Source organism: Notamacropus eugenii, chromosome 4, assembly GCF_028372415.1.
Source record: "Notamacropus eugenii isolate mMacEug1 chromosome 4, mMacEug1.pri_v2, whole genome shotgun sequence".
Classification (NCBI taxonomy): Eukaryota; Metazoa; Chordata; class Mammalia; order Diprotodontia; family Macropodidae; genus Notamacropus; species Notamacropus eugenii.
In genome coordinates this window covers 433,826,443-433,839,559 of record NC_092875.1, presented here as the reverse complement: position 1 = coordinate 433,839,559, position 13,117 = coordinate 433,826,443, and the positions used below count along the sequence as shown (strand labels likewise).

General features: G+C 35.6%; 1 protein-coding gene across 4 annotated transcripts in view; it reads left to right on the top strand.

The window, feature by feature from the left end:
- Positions 1–13,117, top strand: part of WDR7 (WD repeat domain 7) — a 462,625-nt gene that overhangs the window by 109,213 nt on the left and 340,295 nt on the right. For all 4 annotated transcript variants that reach the window (XM_072605972.1, XM_072605969.1, XM_072605971.1 and 1 more), the window contains one exon: positions 857–945. In XM_072605972.1, the coding sequence (XP_072462073.1) occupies positions 857–945 (89 nt within the window). The remainder of the gene's footprint in view (positions 1–856; positions 946–13,117) is intronic.

Sequence of the window (13,117 nt, the reverse complement as noted above, 5' to 3'; positions counted from 1 at the left end):
GGGGAAAAAAGCTTTTTCTGTGCAGTGGAGCTCTCTTTCAATGCCACCAGAACACCAAGACTAAATTGTAGCTTCATATTTTCATGAACTTATGAAAAAAAACCCCAACTTCTTAAACCCTGGTTTTGTTCCTTTGTCACCTAAATTTTTCATTTTATTAATTTGATGGCTGAAGAATTTCCTGTGATTTCATGAGTATAGGGAATTCTAGGATAAGGAAGCTTTGTACCACTGAAGGCTGGCAGCTTTTAGCCTTGGAGGGTTGCTTCAAGCCTTGAGATGTTGAGTGACTTTTCCAGAGTCACACAACCTTTATGTGTGATAGGTAAGGCTTGAAATCATATCCTTTAGGCTCTAAACCCAACTCTCTGTTTACTATACCACAGTGCCTGTGCCTCTGTCTCTCTTTCTCCCCCTGCTTTCTCTCTCTCTCTCTCTCTCTCTCTCTCTCTCTCTCTCTCTCTCTCTCTCTCTCTCTCTCTTTTTTTACCTGTGATTGTCAGTGTACTATCTTAATAGAGCCATGTTCTTGGATGGTAGGGCTTTAGGAACTTTTTAATGTTTAAGTATTTCCCCCATCTATGCCCTGTGATTGGTATTATATAATCAGTGACAATGTTTTGGGCAGTCTTCACTATGTTTTAGACAAACCAGATATTCTGTGTGTCAAATTTGCATTTTTGTTAGCATTTGGGGTCTGTTTGGGGTGTATATGTGGCTTATTATATTTAAATTTTTATTGCATTAAACTTGAGAACATTTTATATGTTTATTCCTTTAAATGCCATAAATATTTAAAATGTAACTTGTTTACTATCATTAAGTTTAACTATATCGTGTATGTTTTTTTTTGAAGGCCACCTAGGCCAAGCACTCCAGACTTTTCTAAAATGAAGGGTTCCCCTCCAGCTTCCAGTAATGTTGTGCAAGGACAGATTAAACAAGGTAAAGTTGAATTTTATTACGTAATTGATTTGACATTTCAGCTTTAGAAACTGATGAGGTGTAGGTAAAATATATAATGACAAGATTTACTTTGTTTCTGATTGTTAAAAGGAAAGAGAAGTTTTTATATTCTAGATGAAACTTTGGGTAATTCAGATATCAGGTAAAAAGTGTGATTTACATTGTAGTTGACAAGTGGCTAACTCATTCAGACTTTTCATGTTGTGATCTGTAACTTGATACTCATACAACAAAAACACCTTAACTTTGTAATGTCAAGGGCTGAATGAGAAGTATACCTGGAACTTAAAGGTTGTATTTATTTTTTATCAGTATTTTAAAATGTTACCGAAATCCAGAGTTCCATTTTATATAGTAATTTTTTGTCATTATCAAGCAGATTGTTTTGTGAATTAACATTCACCAAGGATTTATTAAGTACTTACTATTTGCCTGTCTTCTGCTAAGCACTGAGGTTACAAAGAGGAAAATAACTGAGCCTTCTATTAAGGAGTTTACATTCTAATAGGGTGTGTTTGTCCTTTGTTGCCAAAGAAGACCATGCCATCAGAGAAATGATGACATGACTTGCACTTGACTTTGTTTTGAGTGAGGGAAGGCTGTGCAGGTCACCAGCTTCATTTCTCCTCCAGAGCCATCTGAGTCCAGTGACCAGATATTCATCAGGATGACTGGAGATGACCCAGGATGAGGCAGTTGGGGTTAAGTGACTTGCCTAAGGTCACACAGCTAGTGAGTGTCAAGTGTCTGAGGTGAGATTTGAACTCAGGTCCTCCTGACTCCTGCACTGGTGCTTTATCCACTGCACCACCTAGCTGCCCCTCTATTAGGGTAGATAACAAATAAGTATACTGGTACATACAAGATACACACAATAGCCAGAGGGTAACCTTAGAGAAGGTGGCAGTAGCAGCTGGGTGAACCAGGAAAAATCCCCAGTAGATGGTGATGAGTGAGCTGATTTTGGAAAGGAAGCCAGAGATCTTGTAGCCCTAGACCCAAGGAGAAAGACAATACCAGGCACATATAGCAGTCAGTGCAAAAGCATGATGATAGAAGATGAAGCGTTGTATTTGTGAAATAGCAAATGGGCCTGTATTGCTGGATTGATCACAAAGGTAGAAAGGGGCTGGATTCTGAAGATGTTTAATTGTCAAACAGAGTAATTTATATATGACCCTGTAAGTGATGGAGAGCTAATGGAATTTATTGTGTATGGGGCATGTGACATGACATGCCTATGCCTTAGTGAAGTTGCTTTGGCAGTTATGTAGAAGATAGTTTGGAGTGGAGAGAGACTTGAATCCAGAGAGCAGTTATTTCAGACTTTGGCTCTAAATGAGAGATTTTTATCTAGATGAGAGATGAGGAAGGACCTGAACTAGGGTGGTGGCTGTGGGAGTAGAATGAAGGAGATGTCTTTGAGAGATGTTGTGGATAAAGAATTGACAAGATTGTGCAATGATTGGACTTTTCACTTTTAATTTATTTTCAAAATTATTATTCCTTTTTATTGAGATCATTGTTGACATGATCATTTCTTTGTTTTCTGCTTTTCACTGTTGTTTAACAGGAACTGGAAGGGAAGAAAACTTGAGTTTCTCCCACCTCACTCAGCCACTAGGAAATGTTTTTTTTTTTCTTGTGAAGTAGTTCTTGATCTCTAGGGCATTACTAAGTCTGAAAAATGAGCTGCTAGGGAGAGAGACAGAGAAGGGGAGGGGCCAGGGAAAAGGAACAGTTTTACTTAGAATTGTTGTTTGTATTGATCTGAGAGATGGTGTTGTCTATTTGCAATTTGGAGTAGGGAGTGGTAAATAGTTGGGCTTTTTATTGCTGAACTCTTTACTGGGTAGAGAGAATTATTACTACCAGTGGTATTTCATAGTCTTTATATTTGAAGTTATATTGTATTTGACATATAGTCTGAAACCTAAAACATCAGCTATATCTCCCAAAACGAAATAGCAGTGGTAGTACAGTGGAAAAAATGCTAAGTTTGAATCAGAAGTTGTGGGTTTATGTACTAAGCTCGATGACCTAGGATAAAGGCATCATCGTTTTGGGCTTCATGTTACTTGTGTAACATGTAAGGTGTAGGGCATAATTGGTTGCTAAGATTTCTTTCAGTTTTAACATTCTACAGTTCTAAATTACTTTTAGTTTATCTGCTGATTTTGATTCTGTAGCCTTATATCTATCAAGATAACTGAGAATTAACTGCATTTGGTGTAGCTTTTATTTATTTTGGTAAATTAAAAGAAACTTTTATGTTTCAAAAAAATTTAAAACTGCTTTAAATTGCTTGGTTTTCTATACTGGGAATGAAACTTGTCATAGATATAAGACTGCAAGCCTCTTGAAAATAGCTGAAGCCCATTTAGAGTAATAATTTGTAGATACATTTCTACCATCTTAGGCATTTGCAGTTTCATATTCATTAATAATAATGATAAGTGACAGCTACAATTTCTATAATGCTGCAAGGATTTCACTGAGCTTTATGTGTATTATATCATTTGATTCTCAACCACCCTGTAAGGCAGGCACTGTTTTTATGGCCATTTTACAGATGGCAGATTTGAGATGAAACGAAGTAAAGTGACTTGTCCAGGGTAACACAGCTAAGAAGGTTCCAAGAAAGGATCAGAACTCAGATCTTCCAAGTCCAGCACTTTGTGCATTTCACCAAAGCTCTTCTTTGACACCTCACCTTGACAAGGAAGTAGACCTTCTTTTTCAAGGCTGTGCGAGCATGACAAGCCCTGGTACCTCCTTTCAAACTGGAAAGGCTTTGCATAAAGGCCTCGTGACACGTCTGCATGTCACTTATCTGAAGAACAGCCTACTTAATAGTTTAGGAGGAGACTTATGAACCAACATTGCCTTAGAGCTCTGCTTTTCAGCCATGAAACTTCAAAGACAATCTTGTATTTTTTAGAAGAGTTGAGATCTGGGGAGGTGAAGGAACTCCCCACACTGATGAAAATAATAGGTTTTTGAAGTACTTGCACCAGATGCTGTTTTTTTCCCTAGAAATATTTCGCTCAGATTTTTTTATCCTGTAATCTGGAGAGAGAAAAACTAAGCAGTGAATTCGCGGGTGGAGCTCTTTTGTTGTAGAGTCCATTAAATTTTTGTTCTTTTCTTGCAAAATATAGTTGGCCATTTGTCTTTATCCTTCAGTTTCTTTTCACTTGTGGAAGAGGGAAGCTATTGAATTAGAAAAAAAATCAAGCCTGAAGTAATCACACATATTTCTTTTCTTTATCTTCTATGAGAAATAATTTTTGCTAGTGGACAAGATTATTCTTTATGTATTGTTTCAGACAGTTTTGTTCAAGCTGTTCAAATAGAAAATTTCAAAAGTAATATTTTCAATTTTACCTCATATTCAGTTTACAGTGGTTCAGTTTATACATGATTGAGTGATTGAGTTTCAAGATTTATTTATTCAGTTTTAAGTAAAAAAGAGGCCCAAATTCCTACAAAATTACTGTTTAAAAAAAAATAAATCCCCAAAACCTGAGTATTTAGTAAGGATATGTTTTTAGTTTTATCTTGAATCACTAATCATTAGGAGGAAGCCCTCATAGAGAGTGACACTTTAAGAGTCAAGCAGTCTTCCCATTTCATTTTAAAATCTTATTAAAATACTTTTAAAGAAATATATACAACAAAAGAATAGTAGAATGTAATGGCTTACTTAATTAGCTTAAAGGCTCATTTCAGACTTACTACTATTAAAGAGTGTAAAAAATAAATTCTTCTAGTAGATGTTTTTTCTTTGATTTGTTTTCCATTCCTGCAACAGTAGCAGATTTTTAGAGGGTGCTTCTGCAGCAGTTTGTGACATGTTCACTTTGTATCAATCATGCCACCAACTTATTGGTGTTGAGTTGGCCGACCTAGTCAAGTCGGTCCACTTTCCGTTGGTGCAAATGGCTCAGTGCTGAGGCATTAATGCAGCTTCTACTTGGCAAAGAATTGAGTGTTGAGAGCACTGAGAACGGCGTTGAGAATTGAGACTCTTTAGAGCACTCATTTTAGGCAATAAGGTCAACAATTTCGATTTGGGTAGCATTGAGCAGTAAAACACCCACTAGCCTCTCAGATCCCTGTCTCTGGCAGTAAAGTCCATAGACATCCACAGTCCCAAGTGACATGGGGTCAGACTATAAGACATTTCTGGATGACATTATGGAATGCAGTGGTCTCTTTCAGATGGAGTTGAGCTTTTGAAATGTCCTTTGATTCTGTGTTAGCAGTTAGACCACTTTAACTTTATCTTTCTGTTCCACCCAGTTCATCTCTCAGTTTTCAGTGTGATTTATGATTTCCTTTTCCTCATGTTCACCTTGGTGCAGTGCACATAAACTCATATAATCTACAGTTATTCTAGTAGTTGTATAGAATCAGTGTTCATTAGGAATTCACATATATTGGTCTAGAGTTAGTTGCAGAAGCTGCCTTAAGGTCCACACAGGAGAAATGTGTGCATTTTCTGAGCTAATAGTCCTTAAATTTAATTTTGAAATGAGAGATAATATAGATAAGTCTTCCCTGCACCATAAACAAATCTGGGAAGCTTTATTGCAAAAGGATGTAAACTACAAGGCTTCTATATTGTAAAGAGTCTTTTTCAAAAACAAAACAGAAGTGGGGGAAGCTGATTTACATTCATGAGAAACAGTGAATTAGATTTTACCAGCTAACTTGGAAGTTTTTTGTTTTCTTTTTAACAAAATATCAGTGAAGGGACAAGGTTATTGAATGTTAAAATATCAGGTAATCAGATTCATTTTGTCATAATAGTGATCCCTTAAAATTTTTAAATGCTTCCCATTTTTTCAGAAATCTTTTCTGTACTTTCACTTATACGACCCCTATAACAACTGAATGAAGTAGATCTTTAATCTTGAGTGAAACTGTCATACAAGAAAACATCTAGGTTTGTGTGATTTTATGTTTATTAATTATTATGCTTCTATAGGCCTAGATCAGCAAAATGTAAAGAAAACTTTTGTTGCTGCTTTACAAAGGAATTTGCCATTTTCCTAAAATCATTCTATCTTATTGAAAATATTTACTAGATTGTATTGAGTAAGAATTGATTATTCAGTACAGCATTACCCCAGAATTTGGGACTAAGCAATATTAATGATGAAGCCTTATGGTTGATACTAAGCTTGGTATTAGGCTGTAAATTAAGATTTAGCATGAATATTGATGCTACTTCTTTAATCACAAGGATATTACCATTGCATAATACAAACCTAAAAGTTTTAATTACAAAGTCTGTACACCATTTTTCAAAATCAGGTTTGACTTCAACTACTTGGATGATAATTTGAGAAGTGTCTTCTTACTTAATATGTAGTATAAAATAACTAGAAACTCAGGCTAAGGCATGTTGAATCCCAGAGCTTCCTATTGCCTCTTTCTATGGGCATGTCAATGTTTAGGAAGGGCCCAACTTAGGCATCATTCAACTTAGTGCTTAGTTCACAACTCTCCTTTTCACTCCAATGAACCTGTTGTCACTAATAGTCCTAGGTCTTAAGGAAACTCATTAATGTCTCTTTTGGATGTACGTAACCAAGATTTTTATGTCCTTCTCACATTTGTCATCTTTAATCTAGTTCTGATGATATCAAGGAATGACTTGATTGGTTTTTAAGCTGTTCTTGAGTTTTTAAAAACGTATTCTCAATCATCAGTTGCCTGTGTTGTGGCACTACCTGAGATGTTTACACATCTCCACATGGACTACATGAAACTCTTTGACTTTATATGAATAATTTCCATTGCAGTATTAGTTTTTATCAACGTTCAAAAATCTGTTCTCTTGCCCAAGATTTGTGGAGCTGTTATAACACTAATCTTTAGTAGTAATTTTCTAGAATGTTCTTAGAATTGTATATGTAATTCTTTGTTTCATTATTTCAGCCTAAATGTAAAGGGTAGCTAATTAATATTAAATCTTAGTTAACCTTACCTACTATGTTGGTATAATCCACATTGCAGGTTTCAGATTTTAGGTTTAGCTTTTTGGTAATTCAGGTATATCATTTTAAACTTGCGTTTTGACCAAATTTTACTTTTTCATTATTTTAAGGATTTTTTTTATGATAATCTCTGGGAAATTACTAAAAGAAGCCCTTTAGTTTCACTGTTGCCTTCATTCACCCTTACACATAATTTTGCTTATATGATCTTGGTGTAGATGATGCACATAGATACTGTGATACTGTGAATTTCGATTTTCTGTTGATTGATTTGTTTTCTGCTTTTTGAAAACAATAATGCAAAGCTGGTCTTTGTTTCAAGTTGATAAGTTTATGTAGGCTACAGTTAGATTGTTCTAAAATCTTTCATAATATGTAAACAAAGTAATATACTTAATAATAAAAGTAATATTTTTAAACAAGTATCAAGCCATTTATTTTCTTCTAGAAGTACTATTCAGATCATATAAGAATTTATTCAATAACTAAAAATATAATGAATATTGCTATAATACTCTATATTCTATAGAGGAGGATGCATTTTTTTTTTTTTTACCTTATCCAAGGAACTTAGTTTTTGAAGTCCAAAAGAGGACTTCATTGAAGGTCATTTGGAAGACCTCCAAGACATTGCAACATGAGATTTCACAGATATCTATCGTGATTCTTTTATATACACATAGAATTCAATGAATTCAAAAGCAATAAATTTTTATTAAGTGATTAATTATTATGTTGTGCCATGTTTGGGGGGAAATAGAAAAATGAGGTAAGATATGGCTTCTGCCCCAACAGAATTTATAATAAAGCAGGGATAGTAGTTACATAGGTAACTGTAACATGATAAGGGCGTTATTGAAAGATGCAAAAAATGTCTCGTGAGGTTGGGGTTGAGATGGGTGAAGGTTGATAACCAAATTTAGGGAGTCCAGATATGGGCAAGCTTCTTGAGATGATATTTGATTTGGATTTTGGCAATTCAGTATGTGAAGTGGTTGGGAAAGGGAAGGCTAATCAATCAGCAAACAGTTATCAAGTACATGCTGTGTGTTAGGTACCTATGCTAGGCTTTAGGAATATAAATACAAGAAATGAAACAGTCCTTACTTGCAAACAGCTCACATTCTAACAAGGACCTATATAGGCCGAGAATAAATGCAGAGCATATAAAAACAAGATATTTTAAGAAGGAAGATATTAGCAGTTAAGGAAACTGGGAAAGGCTTCAGATGGTGCATGAGCTTCCTGTTGAAGGGAGAAAAAGGATCTCAGACAGAGATAAAAAGAGGGTGCATCTCAGACTTGGACGTCCAGGGCAAAGGCAAGGAGACAAGAGATGAAACATCGTGTGTGTGTGTGTGTGTGTGTGTGTGTGTGTGTGTGTGTGTGTGTGTGTGTGAGAGAGAGAGAGAGAGAGAGAGAGAGAGAGAGAGAGAGAGAGAGAGAGAGAGACAGGGAGAGAGTGGACACTCCCATTTGTCTGGAACACAGAGTGTGGGAAAGGGAGCGGGAGGCTGGAAATGTAGGTTGGGACAAAGTTGAGACAAAAACACAGTATTTCTCCTTAAAGGAGCTTCTGTAGTAATGGGAGAGAAAGGACGTGTAAATAAATAGGTACATGCAACATAGGTAAAGTGTCAAAGGAAGATGACCTTAGAAGAAATAGTTCACCTGATCAGAACTGGGAAAAGGCCTTCCGCTGAAGGTGGCATTTGATCTGAGACTTGGAAAAAAGGTAGGGATGTCAAGATGCAGAGAAGCACTGAACATTCTAAGAGTAGGTGAAGTGAGATAGCACAGCATGTGTTCTGAGGAACTATAGTCAAATTTGGTTGGGGAATAGACTGTCTGGAGGATAATAGTATGAGATAAGGTTAGAAAGATGAGGTATTGAGAAGACCTTTTCATTTCAAAGTAATTTGAACTTTACTTATTAGACATGAGGATTTCTGAAAGAGGAGTGTCATGACCTGATCTATGCAGGAAGTAAGACTAGCTCTGACATTGGTGTGAAGAATAAATGGAAAAAGAAAGACACTGTCCTGGGAAAGTACTTGTTGAGCATTACTGTGTTATAAATTTAAATCTAGAAGAGACCTTAGGGATTATCTAATACAGTCTCCTTATTTTTCAGATGAGAAAAATGACTCTGTAGAGTGACTTGCCCCAAGTCACATGGGTAATAAGCAAAGATTTTGAATCCAGATTCTCTGACAGCTTCTCTGAAGTAATATTGCAGCCAAGTAACAAGGGCCAGTTCTAGAGTGGGAGTAGTGGGAGCAGAAAGGAGGGGGAGGTTGAGGGAGACATAGAAAAAATTTCAACAGCACTTGTTAACTGGTTGGACATGAAAGGGAGAAGGTCAGTTCAAATATACAAAACCAATATTTTGAATATGGGAGACTGGATAAAACAAATGACAGAAATTATGAAATCAGGAGGAGGAGCAGGATAAAATGAGAAGATAAGTTTGATTTTAGGGATGTTGAGTTAGGTTCCAGTGTGATATCCATGCATATGTTTCCCACATGAATTTGAAGATATGAATAGGAAGTTTTAGAAGAGTTAACGAGGCTAGAGATACAGATCTGGGAATCTTAGGCTTAGTTAAAGCCTTGAAAGTAAATGAAATTCCCAAGGAAGGTAGTGTAGAGCAGTTACTTAACAACTTGGGGTCATTGAACTTATTTATTTACTCATTTTTCAAATTTATTCATTTGCTTTCAATTTTCAACAGTCACTTCCATAAGTTTTAAATTTTCTGCCCCTCCCTTCTCACTTCCTTCCCCAAACAGCATGCAATCCTATATGGATTCTACACATACATTCTTATTAAACACGTTTTCACATTAAAGAATGAAAATGAATGGGAGAAACCTTGAGTAAATCTAAACAAAACCAAACATAACAAGAGAAAATAGTCTGCTTCATTCTGCCTTCTGACTCCATAGTTCTTTTTCTGGATGTGGATGGCGTTTTGCATCGTGAGTTCTTTGAAAATGTTTTAGGTCCTTGCATTGCTGTGAAGGGCTAAGTATATCAAAAGCAGTCCTCACACACTGTGGCTGTTACTGGGTACAATGTTCCCCTGGTTCTTCTCACTTCACTCAGCATCAGTTCATGTAAGTCTGTCCAGGTATTTTTGAAGTTCACCTGTTTGTTATTTCTTATAGCACAATAGGCATTGAATTTCTTTTAAAAAAATATTTTGATAACAATTTCAATGTAATTTGTTTCCTTTGTAATCCTTTATTTTCTTGTATACATTTTAAGTCATTGTTCTGGATAAGAATCCCATGGGCTTCACCAGACTGCTGAAGGAGTCCATGTCACAAAAAAGATAAAGAACCCTTAGTGTAAAGAGAGAAGCTAGCCAATAATAGAACACCCACCTTAAGGGACTGGGAGAGGATTAGTACTTTAGAGAAGGAAGAGAACCAGGAGACAGTGGTGCCTCTCCTGTCTGAAGCCAGGAATGGAGAAAGTATCTAGTAAAAGGAGTTGATCAACAATATCATATGCTGCAGGGAGGTCAAGCAATATATGGACTGAGAATATATTAGAGGTCATTTTTGATCTCTTATGGGAGTCAAGTTCAGAATGCATGAGGGTGAGGACAGAGTAGGTGGAGGCATTGACTGTAGACAACTTTCCCTAGAACTTTGAGAGAGTAAAAAAGAGATTTAATGGTATCAGCATGGGGTAGAAGTAAGGGAAGGCTTTCTTGTTGTTACATTTGGGGAAAATTGAGTGTGTTTATACATCAGAAGAAATCAGTGGAGAGGGAAAAATTCAAGATTGATGAGAAGAGATAATTGTTGGAGTAAGATCCTGGAGGAAGCGAGAATGTGGGATGGGATCAGCCTTAACTCCAGAGTAGGTTATTCTCTCTGATTAGGGGAGAAAAGAGTAGATAAGAAATTTTGAGCTATAGAAAAGGGGATAGAAGAGAACTTTCATCTGTTGGCCTTAATATCTTTATTGAAGTAAGAAGTTAAGTCATTTACTGTTTATGAGATTGGGGGGAGAACTACTTAAGTCTTGGGGGCTTGAGCAGAATAGGTTTGGAATAGGCACTATGAAATAAGATAAGGATTTATTAAGAGTAGAATATAGAAAGATTATCAGATAGTAATGAGTGACCTACTGGAGTTACATACTATAAATTTATTATGGGCAACATCACTTTCCATTCTTGACTTTCTCCAGCTGTGGTCAGACCCAGGAATGGGGAAATCAGATTCCAAGGGTTACCCAGGTATGAGGATGAGCAGCGGAAGGAAGGAGGAAGGAAGGATTCTACCATGCCTAGTGAATCATTAAAGTTGTGGCTCATGAGGTCAAAACTGGGGACAGAGGCAAATGAAGCCCTTAAATGTTAGAGAAATTGTGTGTTTTTAAGTGTTGGACATCAGAGTGAAGGGAGGAACAAACTTAGTATGGTACTGTGGGAAAGGTGAAAAGTCTTTTGAAAGGTAATCCTTTTAGGTCATCTATACTTTTGTGGTAAACAATACTGTTTTTTTTCCCTGAAATTAGTGAAACCTTTGGGAATATACTTATTTCTTAGGATTTAGAAGTGTCTTTTTAATAAGAAGTTTATGAAGAAGTTTTTGAGTTCTGTGTTTTTGCTATTTAACTCTTTAAAGAAGGCTTGCTTTGGTTGATTTTTGTAACAGCAAGTACCAAGAACCAGAAAATTAAATTTTTCCCACATTTAAGTTACCACTATGTGCAAAATACGTAGAAACTCTTGATTGTTTAAATGAAATGCTGCAGTCTAGAGGCCGTTTATCCAAATCATTACTTCAGAAAGATAGGCGTTAGGAAAAAAAATAACTGGAAGTAGAATTGATAGTCTAAAGGTCAGTGCAAAGTTCATCTACCAAATCTGGTGGCATTCCATGCTAAAATGAAATGTATAAATAGTTAAACATTGCCTTCATATTATCGTTGCTAATGACATGTTCATTGCAGAAAATTGAAAATGATATATAAGTAGGGTGGAAATTATTCTTACAGAATCCCGTAGCTTCTGTTTAGCTTTCTTCCTCCTCCCCCTCTCCATAATTTCCAAGTAACAAGATGGTTACCATGTTCAGATTTTGTTTAAATTATTCATCATTATTATAAATTTTTGAAATGCCAAGCTGGGAAGAATCACTTAAATTTTTTTTTTTTATTTTCTGATTACTTCCTCCCTGTCAATTCAGTTTTTTTTTCTATTCTGGAAATGGACCAGTACATTTTTTTTCTTCGTTAATAGTGCTTCTTGGCTTCTCTGATGCAATTTGCATTTGTCATTTCTTTTTTGGCATTCATTTTATTTTGCTTACATTATGGATGTCACTGGTCATAGATTATTAGGGTGATGTGTTTCAACCAATATGCAGAGTACCTTCTTGCTGAGAAGTATGCTTTAAAAAATATTATTTAGGTCATACTTATTTGCAATACAATTCCAGTATTAAAAAATGGAGTTTATAATAAATCCCAACCTCCCCAACCCAAAAAGACTGAAATGAATCTGTTTGAAAAGAAAGAAATCATAGATATTGAAACATTTTGTATAGTAAATTACAGGTGATGCACATAAATATTTCCATCTAGCATGGACTTGAGATTTTTCATGTAAAAGTAAAATTTGAAAAAGGCAAGAATTTTTTTTTTTTTAAAGGAGTACTAATTGGATTCTATTTCCCATCTTTTCTGTGGATTTGTTGTATGTCCTTGGGTGAGTCATATAACTTCTCTGGGCCTTGGTTTTCTCATCTGTGCAATGACTATACAAAATGATTTTTGGTCCCTTTTAACTGTAATATTCTGGAAACTAGTTAACAGTGGAATTTAAAGGACAATTCTGACAAAATGCAGGTAATCAAACTTTTGTACCCTCAGCTAGAACAAAGGTATAAAACAGCCTTTGCTTCTTCTCAAGATTATTTTACTTAAATATGTTTTCTTTTATTTTTCTAACCCTTTTCAGGAAGTGACATCTCTGATAGGGTGTTCTTTCAGTTATAGGAAAACAAAATCTTTAATTACTTGTGTAGTATGAATTAGAAGTCCTAGGTTTAAGTCCCATCTTTGTTATTTAACTGGATATATGACCTTGGTTAGTCAGCCTAAAGATTTTTTAAGGT